The 25,104-nt window shown below is 52.9% G+C and overlaps 1 protein-coding gene across 4 annotated transcripts in view; it reads right to left on the reverse strand.

Moving 5' to 3' along the window:
* CPAMD8 (C3 and PZP like, alpha-2-macroglobulin domain containing 8) overlaps positions 1-25,104 on the reverse strand; it is a 99,464-nt gene that overhangs the window by 1,662 nt on the left and 72,698 nt on the right. For 2 of the 4 annotated variants that reach the window (XM_027548138.1, XM_027548135.1), the window contains 14 exons: positions 17,240-17,396; positions 17,036-17,110; positions 13,486-13,651; positions 11,711-11,797; positions 11,500-11,636; positions 10,949-11,104; positions 10,765-10,827; positions 9,740-9,924; positions 7,446-7,533; positions 6,611-6,685; positions 5,520-5,625; positions 5,321-5,431; positions 4,236-4,445; positions 3,595-3,712 (listed from right to left, as the gene is read on the reverse strand). In XM_027548138.1, the coding sequence (XP_027403939.1) occupies positions 3,595-3,712; positions 4,236-4,445; positions 5,321-5,431; positions 5,520-5,625; positions 6,611-6,685; positions 7,446-7,533; positions 9,740-9,924; positions 10,765-10,827; positions 10,949-11,104; positions 11,500-11,636; positions 11,711-11,797; positions 13,486-13,651; positions 17,036-17,110; positions 17,240-17,396 (1,734 nt within the window). Of the gene's footprint in view, positions 1-3,594; positions 3,713-4,235; positions 4,446-5,320; positions 5,432-5,519; positions 5,626-6,610; positions 6,686-7,445; positions 7,534-9,739; positions 9,925-10,764; positions 10,828-10,948; positions 11,105-11,499; positions 11,637-11,710; positions 11,798-13,485; positions 13,652-17,035; positions 17,111-17,239; positions 17,397-25,104 lie in introns of those variants that run through there. The other 2 variants (XM_027548137.1, XM_027548136.1) reach the window with 2 other exon arrangements.

The following is a 25,104-nucleotide window of genomic DNA, read 5'->3' on the forward strand; positions in this document are numbered from 1 at the left end:
TGCAGGAGACCCTGGTTTGATTCCTGGGTTGGGAGAAATCCTCTGGAGAAGGGATAGGCTACCCACTCCAGTGTTCTTGGGCTTCTCTTGTGCTGGTAAAGAATCAGCCTGCAATGAAGCAGAACTGGGTTCGATCCCTGGGTTGGGAGGATCCCCTGGAGAAGGGAAAGGCTACCCACTCCAGTGTTCTGGCCTAGAGAATTCCATGGACTGTATAGTCCATGGGGTGGCAAAGAGTCGGACATGACTGAGTGACTTTCACTTTCACGTGTGCGGGAACTGCAGACTCAACGGCCGTCGAGTACACGTAAATGTGGTGAAATGAGTGAGAAGGGCAGACTGCACTCACGTCAGTTTCCGGGTATGACACTGTAACTTGAATTCTTGGTCATGTTACCAATGAGGGGAACTGGATGAAGGGCACCTAAAGCTCTCTCTGTTATTTCTTACAACTGCCTGTGAGCCTACAGTGGCTTCAAATTTTCAAGTTTAATAAAAATCTCCCCTTCCATAATGAAAATAAAAGCAGATCTGTCTCAGAAGACACTGGAAACAGTGGGCAACACCTGGAAGACTTTAAAGGTGTTATCATTCAGTCGCTAAGTTGTGTCCGAATCTTTTGTGACCCCATGGACTGCAGCCCTCCAGGCTTTTCTCTGTCTGTGGAATTCTCCAGGCAAGAATAGTGGAGTGGGTTGCCATTTCCTTCTCCCGAGGATTTTCCCCACCCAGGGATCGAACCCGCGTTTCCTGCATTGATAGGTGGATTCTTTACCACTGAGTCACCACTGTGCTGCTGCTGCTAAGTCACTTCAGTCGTGTCCGACTCTGTGCGACCCCACAGACAGCAGCCCACCAGGCTCCCCTGTCCCTGGGATTCTCCAGGCAAGAACACCGGAGTGGGTTGCCATTCCCTTCTCCAATGCATGAAAGTGAAAAGGGAAAGTGAAGTCGCTCAGTCGTGTCCAACTCCTAGCGACCCCATGGACTGCAGCCCACCAGGCTCCTCCGTCCATGGGATTTTCCAGGCAAGAGTGCTGGGGTGGGGTGCCATTGCCTTCTCCGGAGTCACCACTGTACATATGACAATTATAGCATGAGGGACGGGAGGGGACAACACATGGACATAACCAGCTCCAAAGTTGCTACGTTTTGGCGAAATGGTTACCATACTCCCACCAAGTAGGCTGTGAAAAGTTTAAAGATGTATATAGTTTGGTTCCTCAGAGCTACCACGATAACTGAATTAAAGTGGAATTCTAAAAGATATTCAATTAATACAAAAGAGGGCATGGAGCCGACTTCCCTGCTGGTCCAGTGGTTGAGAATCTGCCTGGCAACAGCAGGAGACATGGCTTCGATGCCTGTTCAGGGATCTAAGATTCCACAGGCTGCGGAACAACTAGGCCCACACACCACCCACCACTGCTGCTGCTGCTGCTGCTGCTGCTGTATCGCTTCAGTCGTGTCCAACTCTGCACAACCCCACAGACGGCAGCCCACCAGGCTCCCCTGTCCCTGGGATTCTCCAGGCAAGAACACTGGAGTGGGTTGCCATTTCCTTCTCCAGTGCATGAAAGTGAAAAGTGAAAGTGAAGTCGCCCAGTCGCGTCCAACTCTTTTCGACCCCATGGACCGCAGCCTACCAGGCTCCTCCGTTCATGGGATCTTCCAGGCAAGAGTACTGGAGTGGGGTGCCATCGCCTTCTCCCCACCCACCACTAAGGAGTCCATATGCTGTAACTACTGAAGCCCGAGGGCCACAACTACTGAGCCTTCAAGACACAATTGGAGCTTGAAGAGCTTCCGTGCTCTGCAATGAAAGAGCCCCCACACTGTAACTAAAATCCAATGTAGCCAAATAAATGAATTAAAAAAAATTTTTTTAAAGAAATTTGATTAGGAAGGAGAGAAGAGAGAGAATGTGTGAAGTGGAGGTGGGGGAAAGAGGGCACGGAAGGGAAAATGAAACAAAATACTGCAGCAGTAACCCTAGACCCAGCTCCACCAGTAATTACACGCGTGTGAACTAAACCCAGTGCCTAGTGCAAGACGGTACACCCTCAAGTCTCCAGGACTTTGGTGAGTGCTGGTAGAAAAGTTTTCCTACTGGTTTGCTGAGTGGGAATATAAACCAGCCTTTGCCACCAGCATGGGGTGGAGAGACCCTTTACCACCCAGGAAGGCAGGGCTCTGAGGCTTGCCAGTGCAGCCAGTCTCCAGGGCCTGGCACTTACCTAAGCTGATAGATCAACCTGTTGTTTAAACCACTTGAGTTGAGTTGGCTCAAACCAAAAGATTTGCCTCCTCCAGGAAGCCCCTTCCCAGCCTCCCCACACAGAGCTCTCTGGTGACATTTCCTCCATCCTTCCCAACTCCACTTGGGCTCCTCTGAGCTCTTTGTCACCTCAGTCTCAAATTCCAGGCTTCCGTGTTCATCTTGACACTGTCCAGCTGGAGCAAGAATCTGGCTAACGTATCAATTTAGCCAGAACCCCATATCCTCCATATTGATCCCTCTTGATATCTGATTGGGTTCTTCATCCTGCCCTGCTCCTCCCCATCTCTCATGATCTCTCAATCAACCTGGCCTGCCATCAGCAAGAATAAGGTTCAGTCTCTTTAGCTAGAATATCCCCCCTCCACCCCCTATTGTTTCCTCTCAGTAATTTTCCATTCACTGACTCCCCTTCCCCACTCCTTGGCTATGCTTACTATGCTCAGTCATGTCTGACTCTTTGCAACCCCACGGACTGTAGCCTACCAACTGCTCTGTCCATGGGGATTCTCCAGGCAAGAATACTAGAGTGGGTTGCCATGCCCTCCTCCAGGGGATCTTCCCAACCCAGGGATCAAACCCAGGTCTCCCACATTGCAGGCAGATTCTTCATCAGCTGAGCCACCAAGGAAGCCCAAGAATACTGGAGTGCGGAGCCTATCCCTTCTCCAGGGGATCTTCTCGACCCAGGAATTAAACCAGAGTCTCCTGCATTGCAGGCAGATTCTTTACCAGCTGGGCTACCAGGGAAGTGCTCCTTGGCTATAAATTTCGCCCCCCACCTTTTTTTTTTTTTTTTTTAGGTGTGTGTGCTTAGTTGCTTTGCTTAGTCGAGTCCAATTCTTCTTGACCCCGTGGACTGTAGACTTCCAGGCTCCTCTGTCCATGGGATTGTCCAGGCAAGAACACTGGAGTGGGCTGCCATTCCCTTCTCCAGGGGATCTTCCCAACCCAGGGATCGAACCCAGGTGTCCTGCATTGCAGGCAGATTCTTTACCGTCTGAGCCAGTTGGGTACAATTTCAACCCCACTGCAAGACTCCATAGCACCCCCTCTTGAAAAAAACATTCCTTGCATCATGAATAACTTTTTTAAAAGGGTGAGTGGGTCTCAGGGACAGGTTTGTCCTGAGGTCCAGTCCTTGGGAGGGCTTCTTAAGCTCACCTTATACATATAAGTTGCTCTCTGATATGCACTGAGTGGATGCAGGTCAAGGGAGAACAGGTTATCCACCTCATCCCCCAAAACCTTGCAGGTCGACCCTCCATCAGTAGCTTCCACAGTGGAGGGAGACTGGGGGCAGATTCAGCTCTCACCTGTCCTCTGCTTCCTTATCCAAGTCCACCAACTCATGGCCAGCTGCCAGGTGCCCGGTGTCCAGGGGACCCAAGTCATACTCGTAGCTGTACAAGGCCAAGGCTGGTGTCGGCTGCTCTGGAAGGAAGGACTGAGTCAGTAGGGAACGCACTGGAGAGAGAGGATCTGAATGACCAACAGCCCAGGGGGCTTGAGGAAGGATGTGTGGCCCAGAGCAACAGATAGGAGGTGAGGTCACAAGGTGGGGAAGGGGACACAGAAATCAGAGATGGGGAGACTCAGAAAAGCACCAAGTTAGGATGGGGCTGGAGAGAGACTGACCAAGACGGAGGAGATGCAAAGGGTTCTTGTTGCTAAGACTCTTGCAACCCCAGGGACTGTAGCCCAATATGAGATTTTCCAGGCAAGAACACTGGAGTGGGTTACCATTTCCTCCTCCAGGGGATCTTCCCCACCCAGGGATCAAAAACGTGTCTCCTGCATTGCAGGCAAACTCTACCGCTGAGCCACCAAGGGAGCCCAGTGCAAACGGACCCAGACGCAAAGAGGTGATGAGAGGAGATGGCACGATGGAGAAGATGGAGTGATACATTCCGGGATGAGGTGGAGCCCCGAGGCCGGCCCTGGGGTGGGTCCTCACCAAGCGCGCAGCGGCCAGGGGGCGCGGGCTCCAGTCTCACGCGGCGGCGGCAGGCGGCCTCCTGCAGATGGCAGGCGCTGGCGTAGACAACGCCGTCGGAGCCACACACCGGCTCCCCGCTGATGCTGCAGGCGCGGGCGCAGCCACAGCGCGTGACTGTCACCCCCTCCTCCGGAACGGCCACGGGACCTCGCTCTTCAGGGGACCAGCCTGGCGGGCGAGGCGAAGCTGTCAGGGCCCTGGGAACTCCAAGCTCCCCACTTGGCCCTCGCCTCTGCCTGGGCCTGGGATGGAGAAGTCCCTAGGGGCCAGGACCACGATCCACAGAGTGGAGACAGTGCCCGGGAAGCCCTGAGCCCTGACCTGGTGGAATTTCACGTGAGTATTTGCCTAGTATTTATGAAAACAAAATTAAAAAAATAAAACTTTTGAACTAAATGCAATCTAAATTCAAGAAGTTTGGAAAATAAAGAAAAGGGTTCCCAGTAATTCCACTCCGCCCTTCGCTGCCGCCAGTCTGAGCTCACGGCTTGGGTCCCTGGATCTGCCTTGTGGGGGAGGGGAGGCAAGGGCTCCCTTTCGGGCCTCCGGCTTCTATGCCCGCCCCGCCCACCCCGCTAGACCCTGCCCACCCCGCTAGACCCCGCCCTCATCATTGCCCACTCTCTCTTGGCTCCGCCCCCTCACCCCTGCCCACACCCACCCCTCTAGGCCCCCCCCTCCTCACTGCCATCCCCACCAGGCTAGGTCCCGCCCCCTCATCACGGCCCACACCCGCCCTTCCAGGCCCCACCTCTTCACTGCCCACCCCACCTCGATGGGCCCCGCCCTCATCCAGCTAGGACCCCGCCCCCTTCCTCTGCTCACTCCCACCCTTCGAATCCCTCCTCCTTCCACCCTGCCTGCGCACTTCAACCCCCTCGTCTCAGGACGCGCGCCCTTGACCGAGCCGGGCCTTCCTCCTTTTACCACGCTGTACGCTCCCCCGCCTGACGACTCCCTCCAAATGGGCAGCCCTCCCACAGGCCCACGGGTCGTGTTGGGGTGGGGGGTGCTCGGAAGGGGCAGTGGCCTCGCGCACTCACCGGGGCCCTGGGCCAGGGCACGCTCCACTTCGTTGCACGCAGGCCCCGCGCACAGCTCCCGGGCGAGCGGGCTGCGCGCGCTGACATTGTAGAAGCGCGTGGCCTCGAAGGCTGCGGGACCAAGAGAGAAGGGTGACCAGGTGATGGATGACAGGGTGAGGGACCGAGCTGGGGTTGCGGGTGGCGGACGTGGGCCTACCAGGCTCATAGTAGTCGTACACCAAGATGGGCAGCGCCGACGTCCTGCCCACGACGTGCTCCCGGAGCGCCCGGAACTGCACGCACGTCAAACACCGGCTGGGGATCTGCAGGGGCAGCGGGCAGGCTCAGGCTTGGCTGGGCCCACTAGGGCTGGAGACTGAGCTTCGGCCTCTGTGCTCTATGATGCCCCAAAGTGTGAATGCAGAACTGGTTGATTGCGGGGTGCCCCGGAGGCGTGAAACAGAAACCCGATCTTATTTCGATTTTGTGGGTCCTTCCACCCACGTGGGAAGGGTCTCAGCTGGTCTTTCATCTCCCACACTCACCACGCCAGATGCCCTTCCTCCCTGTGTGTGTGTGTGTGTACATTCACAGTCTTGCAATTGTGCAAGACAGGGTGCAACCACTGTCTGTAGAACTTTTCCATCTAGAAAAATGGTACAGATGAACCTGTTTGCAGGCAGGAATAGAGATGCAGACGTAGAGAATGGACATGCAGACACAGAGCAGGAAGAGGAGGGCTGGACGGATTGGGAGACCAGGACTGACATAAACACACCACCATGTCTACAGCAGATACTAGTGGGAGGCTCAGCTCAGTGCTCTGTAGTGACCTAGAGCCGTGGGATGGGGGGCGAGGTGGGAGGGAGGTCCATGAGGGAGGGGATATATGTATACATGCAGCTGATTTACTCCCTTGTACAGCAGAAACCAACACATTTATCCTCCAGAAAAAAAGAATAAAAGAAACGGGATCCCCATTTGCACCCACTGCTTACCCCCCAACCCTGGAAACCACCAATCTGCTTTCTGTCTGTTCAACTCAGCGTGTTTTTGAGACTCAGAAAGTCAGTGCTTCATTCTGATGCCTGGATACTATTCCACACCCCTCCTAACTTTTTCCACCAAATCGAGCTGGCTGGGGCACAGAGCAGGCAGCCGTGCCAACTCCTCATGGATTGACTCTTCTGGTTTCTTTTTCTTGGTATGAGAGCATTGCCAGAACCATTAACAGGCCATGGCAGCTATGCCCTCGCCAATGCGGCTGCTGTGGAGGCCTCTGCCCACCGCTACCCCAGCCCGCAGTACCTCATCAAAGTAGAAGAGCACTCTGCGGCCAGCCAGCTCGTACCTCTTCAGTGCCACGTGCTTGTCAAGGAGCAGCTGGCAAGGAAGCCAGAGTCAGAATATGCCCAGCCCCTCTGACCCCAATACTCTCGTCCTCTGATCTCCAAGGGCCCAAGGTGGGCTGGACCCATGAGGAGCCGAGGCCCCAGAGGCTGAGGAGTTTGCCCACAGGCATCCAGCAAGTCCCCATGGGCTAGGCCAGGGAGGTGGCAGCCAACACGCCTGAGAGGGCATTCAAGGCTGAGTATCACTGTCCTGAGTGCCTGCCTCCACTTCCCTGCCACAGTCTCCCCTGATCAAGTCTCAGTCCCAGGCCAAGGCCCCGAGGCACCCACTGAGCCCTGCCACCTGCTCCTGCTTCACCTGCACCATTCACCCCCCACCCCTATCCAGCGTGCTCCACCCTCCCCACATGGCTGACCTCCTTGGCAAGGCTGCTTCCCCTCTTGGTGACCATCTCCCCCACATGCAAAATGGGGCTGGTCTCTCTTTAAGCGGAGGGTGCTGGCAAGTCTCTGGAAGCACTCCCCGGCACCCCACGTCATCCCCAAAGTGTAAACATCCTCAGTCGCATGGGTAACAACACAGATGGCCTAGTGAGCGACACCTTCTGGGGGAGAGACCCAACCCCTCCCCACCTGCCCCTCCGCAGATGGCCAGTCTCAGAGCACCAACTTTGCCAGGAGAAAGTAAGGCAAAAACAAAAGCACAACCCCACTTTATGAAGGGCTAGGAATCTGCAACCAGGGCAGGTCCACAGACCCTGCCCGGCCCCTGCCCACCAGCGCCCCCTCACCTGCTCCAGGCTCTCGACGTCCGCCCGGAACCCTGACAGTAGGGGCACCTCCAGGACCGCCATGTTGGAGGACCCTGCATGCAGCCACCTGTCGATGAAAGGAGACAAAGAGGGGCCCTTGAACTCAAGCCCCTCAGTGGAATTCATGGTCTGCTCTGTCCCTACAGCCCTCTAGCCTGCCCCAGGTCTGGCTGCACAGACACCCTTGGGGGGGTCACTGGTCATTCCATTTCATAGCTGAAAGACTGAAACCATATGGAAAAGGCTTTGCCAAGTCTTCTTGGCTTGACCCAGGTCAACCCTAAAGGAAATCAACCCTGAATATTCATCAGAAGGACTGATGCTGAAGCTGAAGCTCCAATACTTTGGCCACCTGATGCGAAGAGCCAACTCATTGGAAAAGACCCTGATGCTGGGAAAGATTAAGGGCAAGAGGAGAAGTGGGTGACAGAGGTTGAGATGGTTGGATGGCGTCACCGACTCAATGGACATGAGTTTGAGCAAACTCTGGGGGGGATCGACTGGGTGGCGCGGTGGTAAATATTCTCCCTGCCAGTGCAGGAGACGCAGGAGGTATGGGTTTGATCCCTGGGTCAGGAAAATCCCCTCAAGAAGGGAATGTCAACCCACTCCAGTATTCTTTCCTGGAGAATCCCATGGACAGAGAAGCCTGGTGGGCTACAATCCATAGGGTCACAAAGAGTCAGACATGACTGAGTGACTGAACAACAACCATCATGTGCCTCCCGTGTGGGAAACGGCTCTGTGGGGCCAAGGGAGCCCAGGCTGCTCGCCAGTGCCAGCCCCGTTTCCCCTTCTGTGACGTGGGGGAGGCGGTGGGTAAATACTGCCTCTAGGGCCTGCCTCGTGCCAGGCCCTCCCTGTGCTGGGTACTGGTGACAGGGAGGCTGGTATTCAGTGAGGGCCCTGCAGACCGTGGGCACAAGGGGACGGGATGACCAGAGCCCCTGGGATGGGCAGAGGAGGCTTCTGTGGAGGTGGGGCCTAAGAGATGCCATACCCAGCTGGCACACGGTTAGTTTCTTCCCATCTGAGAAAGGAACAGAGGTGTCCCCAGAGGACGTGCCAGGGCCAGTTCAGCTGCTTCTTGTTCCTCCACCCAATTGGATGGTGGTCACAGCCCTGCTGAACGGTACCACCCCAAGTCTCACTGCTAACTAGAAATGGTTCAGGGACCCGCTACTCTGGGGCTTGGGCCCAGTTGGGCTTGTTCTTCAGAACCTCCCAAGTTGGGGGTGGCCTTGGGCATGTGAGGGTTAAGGGTTAAGGTTAAGGAAGGTGACTGGGCAGCTCTGATGGGTTTCAGCTTCATGGCTACCAACCACCTTTGGGTTCCCCCATCATTGCCATGGCAATGAGCATCCTTTGTGGGCAGCTGCGTGCACTCCCACCTCCTGAGGACCCTCAGTGAACTGGTTCTAGGGTCACACCTGGGGCGGGTGGGTCATGGAAGGGCCACAAACAGCCGTCCCTCCCAGCCCCATCTGCCACTGGAGTCTGCTGCACCCATTCAGAAGCACTTCCATTTATTTCACTCATTTCAGAAATCATCTGTAGTGTAAGCCTTTGATTGCAAAGGGATCCATTTCAAAGACATTCATCTTGAATAAAGATATTGACAGCTACTAACACAACAACCAATAAGGAAACAGGCTGCCTCCACCCATGAATATCTCTCTTTCAGAGCCCTGGGTAGGGACTTCCCTGATGGTTCAATGGTTAAGAGTCTGCGCTTCCAACTGCAGGGGGCACAGGTTCGATCCCTGGTCAGGGAGCTAAGACTCTGCATGCAGTATGTGGGATGACCAAAATAAAATAGCCCTGGGTTATTTAAATAACTGACTACTTGGGTCACCCTGCCTTCCCCTTCCTGCACCTCAATTACCGTTCTTATATTTTAAATTCACCAATAGTGAACCCACAAAACCCTAGGCACACCCCTCCCCTCAGATTTCAATAAAGGTAGAACCGCAGTTCCATAACTTCTCTCTCTCTCTCTACCGGTGACCTCACTGGGTGACCCCCAGGAGGGTCAAGTACCCTCCAGGACCTGTGAGTAAGAAATCTTGTCCTTCACAGCTTCCTGATGGGTGTTGCTGAGGTGTGTCTTGTAATCAGAATAAGGAGCACGGGGGCTGGTCAGCCACAACTTTGGCTCTAGTCGGGAAACATCTATGGGGCCAGGTAAGTCCCCCAGACGTTCCTAGCTGAGAGCATCACTCTACAGAACATCACCCAGGCGGGGTGCCAGCCAGCGGGGCAGGACGCCTTACCTGGTGCACACCTCCAGGGTCACCTGGTACTCCTGGTGGTGCTGGTCAGCTGCTGGGTCATCATCATCAGCTGAAGAGGCAGGTGAGGGGGGTCGCTGCTGCTCAGCCTCAGGCTCTTGGAGGTTCACAAGCAGCTGGAAGGATGGCTTGGCCACCGGGTCGGGCACATTGTAGGTGACATCAATCTGGGAGATGGGGGAGGACAGAGGCTTAGGGGCTGTGGGGGTGGAGAGGGGAAAGACAGGGGCAGGAGAAGGTGGGGGACAGCTAGAGCGAAGAGGTCAGGGATACTGGAGACAGTTCTGGGCATGGTTGTCATTCCCTTTAATCCTGATGGTGTAGGTACAACCATCATCCCACTCTTCCATGTTTCAAGCCCAGGTGTGTCTGCAAACCGGGCTCCCTCTCCTGTTAACTACTGTGTTGTCTGGGCTCCATTTTTCAGATGGAGAAGTTGAGGCTACAGGGTTCTCCTGGCTGACTTGCCCTCTGACCATTGGCCAAAGCTCAGGAAACCAGTCTCTCCCAATCAGAATACAACTAAATCCTGAGCCTGCTGACTAAGGGGCCTCAGGGAGGGCCAGGCTGAGTCCAGGCTGGGCATCTACATTCAGACTTGGCTGAGAGAATAACCTTGAGCCACCAGGCAAGTCCCACGGTGGAGGGTGGAGCGCAGGGTCAGAGACCACCAAAATGAGAATCAGATGCGGTTTCACCCAAGGGGACACACTGCCATCTACCTTGGGTTCTGCCTTGGGCAGGGGTGGTGTGGTTTAGTCACTCAGTCGTGTCCGACTCTTTTGCTAGCCCGTGGACTGTAGCCTGCCAGGCTCCTCTGTCCATGGGATCCTCCAGGCAACAATACTGGAGTGGGTTGCCATTTCCTTCTCCAGAGTGGGTGACATCTCAGGGGGCTGACAGGCTGTCTCAGGGTGGTTCTCACACACACAGCCACCCCACCCAGCCTGGCCAGGTCTGAGCCTCCAGCGTCCCCTGGGAGCACTCCCCTTTCCCCGAAGCCTCACCTGCATCAGACAGCAGCCTTCACCCCTGGCGCTCACAAACAGCCCCGTGGGGAGGCTGGGGATCTGGGGAGAGAAGAGGCTACGGTTCCCCTCCGCCCACCTGCAGACACACAGGGACAGACAGGCAGCGAGGAGGGGCTGCTCTCGCTGCCCTGCCCCCAGCCCTGGTCATGGGAACACGTACCGCGGCCATCTGCAGAAGCTTCTGGTTGCCCCTGTGCAGCTCGAAGGTCTCCTGGTAGTCCAAGTTGGTGGAGGCCAGGGAGACGGTGAGGTTGACGCCGCCCGCATAGGACAAGATGGCGTACTCTGCCAAGGCCTGCAGAGCCACGCAGGTGTCCTGGGGACAGAGCGGGAGACCGAAGTCAGCCCCAGAAGGTGCCTCCACCTGTGCCAGAGGTCTGGCCCAAACTGGGGGTTCCATGGACCCTCACTGAGGCCAGGGACTCATGTGGCTGGAACGGAGAGCAGATCTGGTGTAGACACCCACAGAGTTGGGGACCCCAGGAAGCTGGGGGGCATCTCCACAGAAGGAGGGGCTGGTCCCTATCCCAGAGCCTGCCGCCTCCATCCCTCAGCCCCATCCTCCCATCCTCTCTTGGGCTTCGTGCTCCGAGAGGTGCAGGTAAGGAGCCGTCCTAAGACTAGAAGCACTGGGTAACTTCCTAGAGGGCTCTGAGTCCCGAGCCTAGGCCACCCAGACCTGAGCCCTCCCTTTGGCTCTGCCTGGCGCACCTGAGTAGAAGAGAAGCCCCCGAGGGCGTTTCGCTGCTGGGACAGCCACTTCACCACAGGCAGGGCGGTGGCCACGTCTCCCAGGAGGGTGTAGGTCAGCAGGGCATAAGCTGTCATTTCCACCTCGGCCGAGACCACTGCAGTGGAAGAGGCCGGCTGGGACCCAGGACCCAGTGCCCAAAGCAGGCACTGGGGGTGGGGTGGCCCATACCTGTCTGATAGACCCCGTCACTGAAGCTTAGGAACGCATCCTTGTCCACATCCCGGGAACCCGTCAAGCTCCAGTGGGTCACCCCATCTGCAAGGCCAGAACAGATCAAGGCTGGACCCCAGTGGAAGAGGGCACCAGGGAAAGAGGGCACCAGGGAAAGATGGCAGAGACAGTAAGGGCCTTGGGGCTACATCTCAGATCTGCAACTACAGGGTCAAATCCAGCCCCTCCTGCACCCCTGGTTGCTGCTGCTGCTCAATCACTTCAGTTGCATCCGACTCTTTGCGACTCCATGGACTGTGGCCCACCAGCCTCCTCTGTGTATGGGATTCTCCAGGCAAGAACATTGGAGTGGGTTCCCATGCTCTCCTCCAGGGGATCTTCCTGACCCAGGGATTGAACCCACATCTCCTGAGTCTCTGGCACTACAGGCAGATACTTTACCACTGAGCCCACAGAGGAAGCCCTGGCAGACATTACCAATCCATGGCTGCTTTTCTGAACTCTCAACAGACATCACTAATCAATGGCTACTCTTCTGCATCCCTGGCAGACATCCTTCATCAATGGTCTCCCTTCTGGCTGGGGCCCTGATGCTGGCCCGGGGGGTTATCCTCCCTTGGGGCCCAGGAAGTCACTCCCTATTTCCAAAGACACCAAGGATTCTAAGCTCATATGAAGTATAAAAAGCCCTCAAAACACAGAAAAATCAGCCCTCCCAGCCTCAGATCTTGAGCATTTAGTTCTAAATTGACACCATCATTCAACTGGGTGGTTTTAGAATTTTGCTTTTGAAATATTTTTTTTTCTTCTTGTTAAGCAGAGAAGGTGATGGAAGCTTGATCCCAGTGCAGCTGCTGGGGAAGGCCAAGGGGCAGGGGGAGGGGACTGATTTTGGAGACATTCCAAGAAGTCACGGCTTGGTGACTGGGGCTCCCCAAACACAATGGGGAATCACTTTGTAGTTGAGGAGATGGACACCGCCAGAGGGATGAGGCTCACCCAGCAATGGGGGGCAGGGTGGGGTCTGGCTGCAGCCCTCCCCTGCCTCCCAGCACTCTGCCTGAGGATGGTTTCTAGGAAGTCTGGGGGATCTTCTACCAGGGATCCCTGAACACTCTTCTCCGCATTGGGGGCTGGGGTAGCATCCTTTGTTTCATTAGGGAAGAAAATGATGCTCAGGCTCAAGCCACCTTATCAAATGAAGTCATTAGTAGATGTGATAATGAATAAGTAATAAATAAGGGCTTCCCTGGTGGTTCAGACAATAAAGAATCAGTCTGCAATGCAGGAGACCCAGGTTCGATCCCTGGGTCAAGAAGATCCCCTGGAGAAGAGAAAGGCAACCCACTCCAGCATTTTTGCCTGGAGAATCCCATGGACAGAGGAGCCTGGCAGGATACATTCCATGAGGTAGCAAAGAGTCGGACACGCCTGAGAGACTAACACACACCAGGACTTCCCTGGTGGCACAGTGGTAAAGAATCTGCCTCCCAAAGCCAGAGATGCAGGTTCAGTCTCTGTGTGGGGAAGACCCCTGTAAAAGGAAATGGTAAGCCACCCCAGTAGTCTTGCCAGGGAAATCCCCTGGACAGAGGAGCCTGGTGGGCGACAGCCCATGGGTTAGCAAAAGAGTCAGACACGACTTAGCAACTAAACAACAACAAATAAATGAGTAAACAAAACAGAGTGAGCCAAGGATGCCTCCTTAGTTTCAAGCACGTGTCCATGAGCTGCTTCCTGTGTCTGCTGGGCTGGTGGGCAAGGGCACCTACCCTGGGTGATAGCCAGGCTGCGGAGTTTTCGCAGAGCGGCAGGGGCTGCAGGGCTGCGGAGCAGGGTCAGCGCGTAGGCGGTCAGGGCACTGCTGTAGGGGTCCGTAACCAGGGATGCGCTGGACTCCAGGAAGTGTCTGGCTTTGGTAATGGCACCCCTCTCCTCCTGCAGGGTGGGGTGGGAGTAGGGTGGGAAGTGGAGCCCTGGGAGGCTGCTCAGCCTTCACCATGCAGACCACCCTCCCGAAAGTCCCAGGGGCATGCCTGGGAAACCACTGGATGGCTTGCAGCCCCTCACTTTGTATACTTCTGGTGCATGACTGCCTACAGCCCCGGCTTTCAAAACCCCCCATTCCCTTTCCTTTATTAATATGGTGGTGCCAACGTTTTCCAAATGAAGTCTGAGCATAACCATTCAACTCAGAGACACTCAGGAGGAAGCAGGGAGAGCCCTGGCTGCCCTGCCCCATACCACACCATCACCAGGCTGGCTTCTAAGACCTCCCAGCTCAGGCCCACCTCATCCTCCAAGCCTCACCTCAATTGTCACCCCCTCCAAGAAGCCCACCAACCCTGATCATGCTCTTGCCCCACAGTGTGAGTGGCTGGAGGACAGAAACCAAGTTCATTGTCCAGTGATGGCCTTAGTTCAGAGAAGCTGCCCAGTAATATAGGTTAAATGGAAAAATGAGTGGGTCAAAACATTCATGAATTTAAGGACTTCCCTGGTGGTCCAGCGGCTGAGACTCAGCGTTCCCAATGCAGGGGGCCCGGGTTCAATCCCTGGTCAGGGAACTAGGGCCCATGCTGCAGCTAAGAGTTTGCATGCAGCAGTTAAAGATCCCAAAGGCTGCAAAGAGGACTGAAGATCCTGTGTGCCACAAACTAAGACCCAGAGCAGCCAAATAAATGAGTAAATACTGTTTGTTTGTTTTAAAGTAGACATTTCTTGTCTTGTGGACCTGGAGGCCAGAAGTCTGAGATCAATGTGTTGGCAAGGTCGGTTCCTTCTGAGGGCCACGAGCAGGGGCCGCAGGCCTCTCTCCTGGCCATCTCCTCCCTGTATCTCCACGGCGTCTTCCTTCTGTGAGGGTCTCTGTGCCCTAATGTCCTCCTTTTCCCAGGATGCCAGGCATATTGGATCAGTACCCACCCTAAAGTCCGCATTTCAACACGACTACCTCTATAAAGGCCTTGTCTGCAAACACAACCACATTCTGGAGTCTTGGGCTGGATCTGTAGCTCCCCTTCACAGATTTGTATCTTGAAGTCTTAACCCCCAGTGGTTGCGGCGGGGGGGTAGCGGGGGACAGGCTGGTGCTTTGGGAGATTATTAGGTTTAGATGAGACCAAGAGAGTGGAGCTTCCCTGGTAGCTCAGCTGGTAAAGAATCCACCTGCAGTGCAGGACACCCCAGTTCAATTCCTGGGTCAGGAAGAATACCCACTCCAGCATTCTTGCCTGGAGATTTCCATGGACTAACACACACACGCAAGAGAGTGGCGCCCCTATAATCAGTTAGACTGCTTATAAAGGAGACCACAGTGGTCTCTCTCTCTGTCCTTCTCTCCCCTCAACCCCATCCCACCTCTCTTCATGGTCAGACACCAAGAAAAGGCCACGTGAAGACACAGAGAGAAGAGATGACTGACTCCAAGTCAGGAAGAGACCCCTCATTAACAATGGAACTGAAAAAAAAAAAAGACTGAATCAACCAGAACACTGACCTTGGACTTTCCAGTCTCTAGAACCATCAGAAATAAATGTCTTCTCTAGGACATAGAAGCATAGACTTATAGAGGACATAGACTTATAGAGGAACGGATAAAGGAGATGTGGTACATATATACAATGGAATATCACTCAGCCTTAAAAAGGAACAAAAGTGTGCCATCTGCAGACAAGTGGATTTACCTAGAGACTGTCACACAAAGTGGGGTAAGTCAGAAAGACAAAAGCAAATACTGTACATTAACACATATATGTGGAGTCTAGAAAAACGGTGCAGATGAACCTATTTGCAAAGCAGAAACAGAGACACAGTGTAGAGGACAAATGAACAGACACCAAAGGGAAAAGGGGGATGAATTGGGAGGCTGGGATTGACATATACACACTATTATGTATAAAACATAACTAATGAGAACCTACTATACAGCACAGGGAACTCTACTCAATGCTCTGGTGACCTAAATGGGAAGGGAATTCAAAAAAGAAGGGATATATGTACATGTGGGTTTCCCAGTTGGCGCTAGTGGTAAAGAACCGACCTGCCAATGCAGGAGATGTGGGTTCGATCCCTGGGTCACGAAGATCCCCTGGAGGAGGGCATGGCAACCCACTCCAGTACTCTTGCCTGGAGAATCCCATGAACAGAGGAGCCTGGAGGCCTACAGTCCACGGGGTTGCAAAGACTCAGACACAACTGAAGCGACTTAGCACATATGCATATGTGTATGTATAGCTGACTCATTTTGCTGTTCAGTAGAAACTAACGCAGCACTGTAAAGCAACTACACTCCAATACAAACTTTTAAAAAAGAAATAAAGGTCTGTGGTTTAAGGCCCTGGTCTGTGGTATTTTGTGACAGCAGCCTGAGCTGACTTAGGGGGTTGGGGTTTTGGGCAACCTAATTCAACCTCTTAACACATGGCAAGTGAGGGGCCCTCTGGGCAAAGCATGTGGAACATGGAGGGTCTTAGGTCACAGCAAACTCTAAACACAGCAGCTGCAAATCTGCATTGTGAAGCGGAAAGATCTGAGAAGCACCACAAATCATAATTCATCATCAGAGGTTTTAGCATTGGCACAGATGTGAGGAATGGTGGAATCCCTAGCCTGGCGGCTGAGATCTGTCTATCCTGGGAGCTCCCTCTGCAGGGGACATGCCACTCCCACTTGGGACAGCCTCACAAAAGTGACACAAGCCTTGAGTTCCTTGGGACATCTAAGCCCTGCTGGGTCCAGTACTAACTGTCCCCAAAGGTTCTAGACCTTTCTCCCCCGAAGCATTCATAAGTTAAAAAAAATTTTTTTTAATTTTTTGGCTGCACTGCATGACATGTGGGATCTTAGTTCCCAACCAAGGATCAAACCCAAGACCCTGCATTGGGAGCACGGAGTCTTTAACTACAGGACTGCCAGGGAAGTCCCATCCAACGTTTTGTATCAGGCTTCCTAAAGTCAGCCCACAGGTCACTGTCCAGGATAATGACTGAGCCTCAAATGATTCTCCAAATGGGAGCTGGGGGCTATGGACAGTCCTGGGAAGGCTTGAACTCAGGGACACATGCATGCCCCTCATGACTACTGCCAGAATCTCTCATGCATCTGCTTAGGTCACAAGAAGTGGTAAGGTCACAAGAAGTGCTTAGGTCACAAGAACTGTGACCATTGGAAAGCATGAAAATGTCCCATTAATGAACAGAAGGAGGACAGCAAGGAAGAAATAGAAGCTAAAGATGGCCAGAAGATGGCCAGCCTGGCTGGCAAGGGGAAACTGCTCACTCGCTCCTCCAGCCCAGCATCTCCCGGGCCCCGTGCACTTACCTCTGAGGCTGGATCCACTTCCAAGAGCGCAGCCACCACGTAGGCTGTCAGTGGGACTGTGCCGTGGATCCCACCCTGTAAGAGGATTTGTGGGTCTCACCCCAACCAGAGGGGACAGCCTCCCAACCCCACTGGCCGCAGACAAACCCGGGGAGCAAGCAGCACAAGGCCAGGGCTCCCGGAGGAGGCTGAGAAGCTGCTGACCTGAATGTCCTTGTTCAGAATCCTGCCCACTGCCGGGAAGGAGCCATCTGCCTGCTGCTGCTGGACAATCCAGTCCTTGGCGGCCTCCAGCTCCAGAGGGTCGATGAAGATGAAGCTGCGAGCCTGGGCGAAGGACTTGAGGACAAAGGCTGTGAGCCTGAAACAGGATGGAGTACAGGCTGAGAGAGCTGAGACAGCAAGGGCCGGGCTGTCCCAAAACAAAGTCACCTCCCATGTGCCCCTTGAGGGACTGTGGTACACTCCCCACATCACCCAAGACTCTGCTTCCTTCTCTGTAAGACACGAGGGCCCAGTCTGCCCTGTTGTGAGCACTTGATGGAAGTGTGTGGGCACCCAGCAGGGCCTGATGATACAGCCTATCTTCCCTGTTAACTCCCTCCCACCTGGGAAGCACCTTTTTCTGAGCCTGTCAAGTCCCCCACCACCACCATGTGTGAAAGACCTTCCTTGTTGCGCCTCCATAACCATTTCCCAAGAGATCCTCAGTTTTGCTGAGAGATCCCAGGGAAAACCAGCAACCAGGTACCCTGGACACTTGGGCTCCTCTGTAGCCCTGGTCAGCCACAGCCATGAACATTCCAGTCCCCAGGTCTGCAAATAGCTTTGGAATGGGCACATGAGGTGATGCCCGGAGCAGCTGCAGCCATTTTGCTACCACAAGAAGAGCAGCCACTGTGCTGAGGAGGTCCACAGGGACCAAGGGAAAGAACCAGGGGCCCAAGTGCATTGTCAGGCTGCCAGGCTGGCCAGTCCCGGAGACTTCTCAGCTCTGCGGTGTGAACTCATGTTCAGAATTCCTTTTTCAGTCATTTTTATGTTGTTTGCAGCTGAAAACATCCCACAAACCCATTCAGTCACTCAGTTACCCAGGTCCTGAATGCAGAGTGCTCCTACTTCCTTTCTTTACAGGATGAAGTCTTACTTGTTGTCCTCTCAGTATTCATTGAGAAGTCTTCTCAATGTTCAACCCAGGGGTGTCCTCTCAGAGGAAGCCTCCCAGCACTTCCACTAGCATTTAGCACCTCCACTCTTGGATGAGCTGGTTGCTTCTAGACTCCCAGGCCCTCCCTCTGTGTCTACCCTCATCTCTGCAGCCTGTCCCTTGCTCGCCCCATCCCCCATCCCAGCTGTTGCTAGTGCAACCTGAATGGGAGATGACGGGGCTGGGGGATGAATGAATGAAAAAAAAAATGAACTCGGAAGAACCACCGGATGGAAACCAGGGAGCCAAGAGGGACAAACAGCAGAACTGTTAGCAAGGGAAATGCCCCAACTCAAGACGAAAGAGTAATCCATCCTTTTCAAAATCGAGTGGTTCCCCTACTCCACACCCATCAGGACGGCTACTGTAACACAAAAACAAAACAGCAGAAGACAGCCAGTACTGGTGAGGATGCAGGGAAACTGGAGCCCTTGCACACTGCTGGTGGGAATGGAAAATATTACAGCCACTGCTGAAAACAATACAGTGATCCCTAAAATAAAATGGAACATAGAATTGCCATGTTGTTGTTTGCTTCTTTTGTGACCTCAAGGACTGCAGCCCACCAGGCTCCTCCAAAGAATACTGGAGTGGGTTGCCATTTCCTTCTCCAGGGAATCTTCCTGATCCAGGGATCGAACTGGTGTCTCCTGCACTGGTAGGTAGTTTCTTTACCACTGAGCCACCAGAGAAGCCCTTAGAATTATCATATGATCTGGCAATTCCACTTCTGGGCATACATCCCAAAGAAATGAAAGCAGGGTCCCAAAGAGATATCTGCACACCCATGCTCGTAGCAGTGTTATTCACAACAGCCAAACGTAAAAGCAACCCGGTGTCCACTGACAGATAAATGAACACGAAAATGTGGTACTGAGGTAGGATGCAGATGGGCCCCTGGGCTGAGCAGTTGCAGTCTGTCAGATTGAGTAAATTGGAGCTTGTTTTCTCCTGACATTTCAAGGAAAAAAGTCAATGGTAGGAGCTGAGCCCTGCTGGAGTAAGAAGATAAGATCACATCTCTCATTCCTGAGGTCAGGAAGTCCTCCCTAGCTGCACATGCATGAAACAGCTCCTAGGGGGTCATAAAGGGAGGAGGCACTAACCCATAGCCTCTGCTCCGTCGGGCTTCCAGAGACCTCCTCACTGGAATCCATTGTGGTTAAAAGACTCATGTGCACATCGGGAAAGGCCCTGGGTCAGGACAGATGTGGGAAATGAAGCATGACTGGCCATAGGAAAACAAAAGCCCGGAAAAACTACCTCTGTGTAAGTGACTTAAATCACTTCTCTGGCACACTTCCCATCAAGGAGCATGCCCACATCGTTCTCTGGGTGTGTATTTCTGCTTTGGTTCTGCTCTAAATAAACTGCTTCTTTGTTCTCTTTGCACATACTGTGGCTCCAATAAACTATGCCTGCTTTACAAACTCTCTTTGCGGAGTTCTTTCTCCAAAGAAGATGAGGACTGAGGTCCTCTTACCTGCCAACATCAGTATATCCATACAATAGAACATTATTCAGCCTTGAAAAGGAAAGAAATCCTGAAAAATGCTTACATATGGATGAACACTGATAACATGATGCTAAGTGGGATAAGCCAATCACAAAAAGGCAGGTACTGTATGATTTCATTTCTATGAGGCGCTTAGAGTAGCCAGAATCAGAGACAGGAAGTAGGATGGGGCTTTCAGGGTCTGGGGGGGAGGCAAGAATGGGGGGTTAGCGTTTAATAGGTATCAGTTCAGTTACACAGTTGAGCCTGACTCTTTGCGACCCCATGGACTGCAGCACGTCACCCTTGCTTGTCCATCACCAACTCCCGGAGCTTGCTCAAAACTCATGTCCATCAAGTCGGTGATGCCATCCAACCATCTTGTCCTCTGTCGTCCCCTTCTCCTCCTGCCGTCAATCTTTCCCAGCATCAGGGTCTTTTCCAGTGAGTCAGTTCTTCGTATCAGGTGGCCAAAGTATTGGAGCTTCAGCTCCAATTAGTCCCTCCAATGAATATTCAGGACTGATCTCCTTTAGGATGGACTTGTTGGATCTCCTTGCAGTCTAAGGGACTCTCAAGAGTCTTCTCCAACACCACAGTTCAAAAGCATCAATTCTTTGGTGCTCAGCTTTCTTTATGGTCCAACCCTCACATCCATACATGACCACTGGAAAACCACAGCTTTGACTAGATGGACCTTTGTCAGCAAAATAATGTCTGTTTTTTAATGTGCGGTGTAGGTTGGTCATAGCTTTTCTTTCAAGGAGCAAGTGTCTTTTAATTTCATGGATGCAGTCACCATCTGCAATGATTTTGTAGCCCAAGAAAATAAAGTCTGTCACTGTTTCCACTGTATCCCCATCTATTTGCCATGAAGTGATGGGAACTGGATGTCATGATCTTAGTTTTTTGAATGTTGAGTTTTAATAGGTATGCTGCTGCTGCTGCTAAGTCGCTTCAGTTGTGTCCGACTCTGTGCAACCCCATAGACGGCAGCCCATCAGGCTCCACTGTCCCTGGGATTCTCCAGGCAAGAACACTGGAGTGGGTTGCCATTTCCTTCTCCAATGCAGGAAAGTGAAAAGTGAAAGTGAAGTCGCTCAGTCGTGTCCGACTCTTCATGACCCCACGGACTGCAGCCTACCAGGCTCCTCCGTCCATGGGATTTTCCAGGCAAGAGTACTGGAGTGGGGTGCCATTAATAGGTATAGAGTTTCAGATTTACAAGATGAAATGAATTATGAGGATGGATGGTGGTAACAGCTGCACAACAATACGAATGTATTTAATACCACTGAACTGCACACTTAAAATGGTTAAAATGGTAAATTTTATGTCATGTATACATATTTTAACACAATAAAAAAAAAGAAAAAGAAAATCAAGTGACTCCAAGCTCTGTTTCTGCAAATTGTCAGAATCTGAAATATTAACCTTAAAATGTACCCCAAGCCTACGAACCAGCTTGTCTTGGTCACTTTCTTCCCCAGATACCCCAAATCCATCCTCTTCCTTATATTCCAGGCCCCTGTGTCAGCCTGGCACCTCATGGCTCCCACCGCCCCCACCAGCCCGACACTGTCCCATCACATGCTCTGTACACAGCAGCCAGAAGGACAGTTCAAACACTGCAGGATCCAGATGGAACTTAGTTGCCTCTGCGCTGGCAACTGTGAAATTCCCGAATTCTGCTACACTGTTCTCTTTACTTTTCCATTTTAAATCACCAACAGGGATAAACAAACTGTGGTGCATTCTCACGACTGAATCTTATTCAGTAATAAAAAGAAACGAGCTATCAAGCCAGGATAAGACACGGAGAAAATTTAAGTGCATATTCCTTAGTGAAAGAAGCAATCTGAAAAGGGCCGCATGCTCTGTGATTCCAGCTCTGTGACATTCTGGAAAAGGCAGAACTACAGGACTAGAAAAAGGACCAGCGGTGGCCAGGGGCTGGGGGTAGGGAGGGACGACTATGCAGAGCCCGTGGGGTTTTTAGGGCAGAAAACTATTCTGTATGATACCTTAATGGTGGGCAGGTGACAGTGTACATTTGTCCAAACCCATAAACCATGCGACACAAAGGGTGAGCCCTAATGCAAACAACAGACCTCCGTTAACAACAATTTAGCAATACTGGCCCATCGATTACAACAAATGTACGTCATTAATGCAAGACGTTAATACTGGGGGAAAAGTGCATCGAGGGAAGATGGACTGTATGGGAACTCATTCTATCTGCTAAAAGTTTTCTATGAATCCAGAACTGTCCTAACCAATTAAGTTTATTCATTCAATATGCACATAGCCCAGCATGACTCAGGTTACAGCCATGCTTTGCACCAAGCCCTCTTGCTCCCTCCAGAATAAAACCCAAACTCCTCTCCTGCTCAGTCTGGCCCTGGCAGCCTCTCCTCCCTCGTGGCAGGCCACTTTCCTCCTGGCCTGTGCTGCCAGCCACACTGGTCCCCTTCTCTGGCTCAAACTTGTCAGGGCTGCCTCAGGGCCTTTGCACAGGCTGTTCACACTGCCTGGAATCCTCTCCCCTTGGATTTTCATACAGCTGTCCCTCATCTCCTTTGGAAAACCTTTCTTGACCACCCCATACAATTGTGTACCTCATCATACACTATCCCCTCAACAAGTTTTATTTGCTTTATAGATATGAGAAATTATATACTTGACATAGTAGCTTTAAAATATATCCACAAATGCCTTCCTTCTTCTCCTTTCAAGCAGTGGAATAGTGTAGGCTGTACCGAGTGACTGGATTCTAAAGACTAGAATCTGGTGGGGGTGACAGTATGACTCAGGAAATCAGCTGATAAAAGGCATGTGGCACTCTCCTTACTTTCTCTCTTTGATTTTCATTCCAGGGGAAGTCAGCTGCCATGCTGTAAGGACACGCAAGCAGCCCTATGGAATGGTCTTCAGTGAGAAACTCAGGCCCCCTGTCCACAGCCGCGGGAGACGACCAACTTGGAAACAAATGCTCCAGCCCTAGTCAAGCCTTTCGACGATGGCAGCCCCAGCCAATACCATGACTGCAACCTTGGGAGGGATCACGAGCCAGCAGTGCCAGCTAATCCACGTCTGAATTCCTGACCCACAAAACTGAGACAATAAATGTTTGTTGTCTTAAATGGCTGTGTTTTGGAGGTAACTTGTTACACAGCAGTAGCTAACTATTACATCTCGTGAAGGGTCTCTCTTTCTCTCTCGGAGGCAGGGACCATGCCTTTCTTGTTCCCTTGGAGCTAGAACAATAGCCTGGCAAATATTAAACATTTGAATGAACAAACGAATAAATGAATGAATGTACATTGGACGCACAGGCCCTGAGTTTAAAGGAAGCTGGACTGGATCCTGGACTTCCCACCCAAGTATTTAGGCGGTGCTGGTTTAGTTGCTAAGTCATGTCCAACTCATGCAACCCCATGGACTGTAACCTGCTGGGCTCCTCTAAACCATGAGATTCTCCAGGCAAGAATACTGGAGTGGGTTGCTATTTCCTTCTCCAGAGGATCTTCCCAACCCAGGAATCAAACCCAGGTCTCCTGAATTGCAGGCAGATTCTTTACTGACTGAGCTATGAGGGAAGCCCTAAGTATTTAGAGAGTGGTGCTAACAAGGCATCCATCCCAGTGGGTACCTGGCACTGTAATGAGCATGCCTTCACCCTTATCCCACTGCCTCTTAGATCCTGGTCTTGAGATGGATGTGTGGTGAGGAAACAGGTCCAGAAAACTTGAACAGCTGGTCTAAGGTCACACAGTTCACACAAGACTGAGACTGGGTTTGCTCAGCTCCAGGGTGGATGTCCCGTGGATTGCTGTTGCCAATGTCCTGTGCATCCTGCAACTTTGATCTGTGAGGAGGTTTTACAAGGCCAAGGAGGAGAGGCAAACTGCTGGGTGTCACGTTTCCATGACCACAGCAGAATTCATCTTCTCTTGTTCAGTGTGTGTGTGAACTGTGGGAAGGCGTTCACAGATCACAGCTCACTATTTCTGACTGGTGGAGGCCTCTTGGAACTGTCGGGACTTGGCCAGCTTTCAGAGAGTGACTCAATGACTTTAGCCATCCCCGAGAGTGGGTGGGGGCCTCTGCTTGCTAGAGCATGACTGTGGCTTTGCCTCAAGCGCTGTCAGCAAGGCAGGGTCCTGGGACAGAAATGGGGCAGACTTCTGGGGACTGGGGAGCTGAGCAGGTCACCAAGGCTGGGCCCCTCTGGAGCCAAGTGAGTGACTCTGCACTGCAGTGCGGGCTCAGCCAGCTGTGCCCCTGTGCCCCTGGCCCTGGGCTGCTGCTGTGCAGTGGACGCTGTTGATTTAAGAACAAGACACTTTCATGCCCACAGGCGCTGCAGGTGCCACCCAGGTGTGACACTGAGAAGGAGGCCCCACTAGAAACAGGAAATTGGGGGTACCCTACTTCCTCAGTAAGCCCCAAAGTGGATGAGGCAAATCCCTGATGATGCCAAGAACTCCTACAGAATAAGACATAGGTGTATGCAGGTCCTCCCTGCCCTGGCTGACCCTGAAAGCCAGAGGAAGCCACTCACAAGGGAAATCTGACCCCAGAATGCTCCTCCTGAACTCTCCAACCCAGCCTCAAGGCAGTGGTCTGGCCTCTCCCAGTCCACCCCCTCCTGCTCAGGGTCACCCCATTCCTGGGTCCAGTGGCCTCTGAGGAGGCTCAGAGAACCCAGGACTCATCCACAAGGGGCCAGAGAGCAGGGCTTTCAGTTCCTGGGCACCGAGGCAACAACAACAGCAGGAGTAAGAGTAACAGCCACTGCTTCCAGCTCCACCACACGCAGGCCAGGCAGAACTCCCCCATCCAAACCAAACCTCTAACCCCCAGGGGCTAGGACCATGGCTGTCCCCATATTCCACACAGACTCCTCAGCACCCTGAAGGGAAAGTGAAGTGAACGTCTCTCAGCCGTGTCTGACTCTTTGCAACCCCATGGACTATAGAGTCCATGGAATTCTCCAGGCCAGAATACTGGAGTGGGTAGCTTTTCCCTTCTGCAGGGGAACTTCCCAACCCGGGGATCAAACCCAGGCATATTCTTTACCAGCTGAGCCATGAGGGAAGCCCATCACCCTAGGGACTAAGAAATCGCATATTTCCTGCCGTATCGGTAAACAAGGATGTCACAGGCATCAGCCACTGCAGCCCTCCCAGTGTGAGCTGGTGAGCCCTGAGGGAACTCAGGAAGGAGAAGAACAGTGACCATCTAGCAGCCATCAGACTGTAGCCACTCCCTACGGTGAGCCCCGAGGAAAGAAAGCTCAGGATGTGGGAACACAGGATGCTGGCGGTGGCCCCAGGTAGCTGTGGTGAAAGAAACTGTCTCAGT

This window comes from Bos indicus x Bos taurus, chromosome 7 (genome assembly GCF_003369695.1).
Source record: "Bos indicus x Bos taurus breed Angus x Brahman F1 hybrid chromosome 7, Bos_hybrid_MaternalHap_v2.0, whole genome shotgun sequence".
In the NCBI taxonomy this organism is placed as follows: domain Eukaryota; kingdom Metazoa; phylum Chordata; class Mammalia; order Artiodactyla; family Bovidae; genus Bos; species Bos indicus x Bos taurus.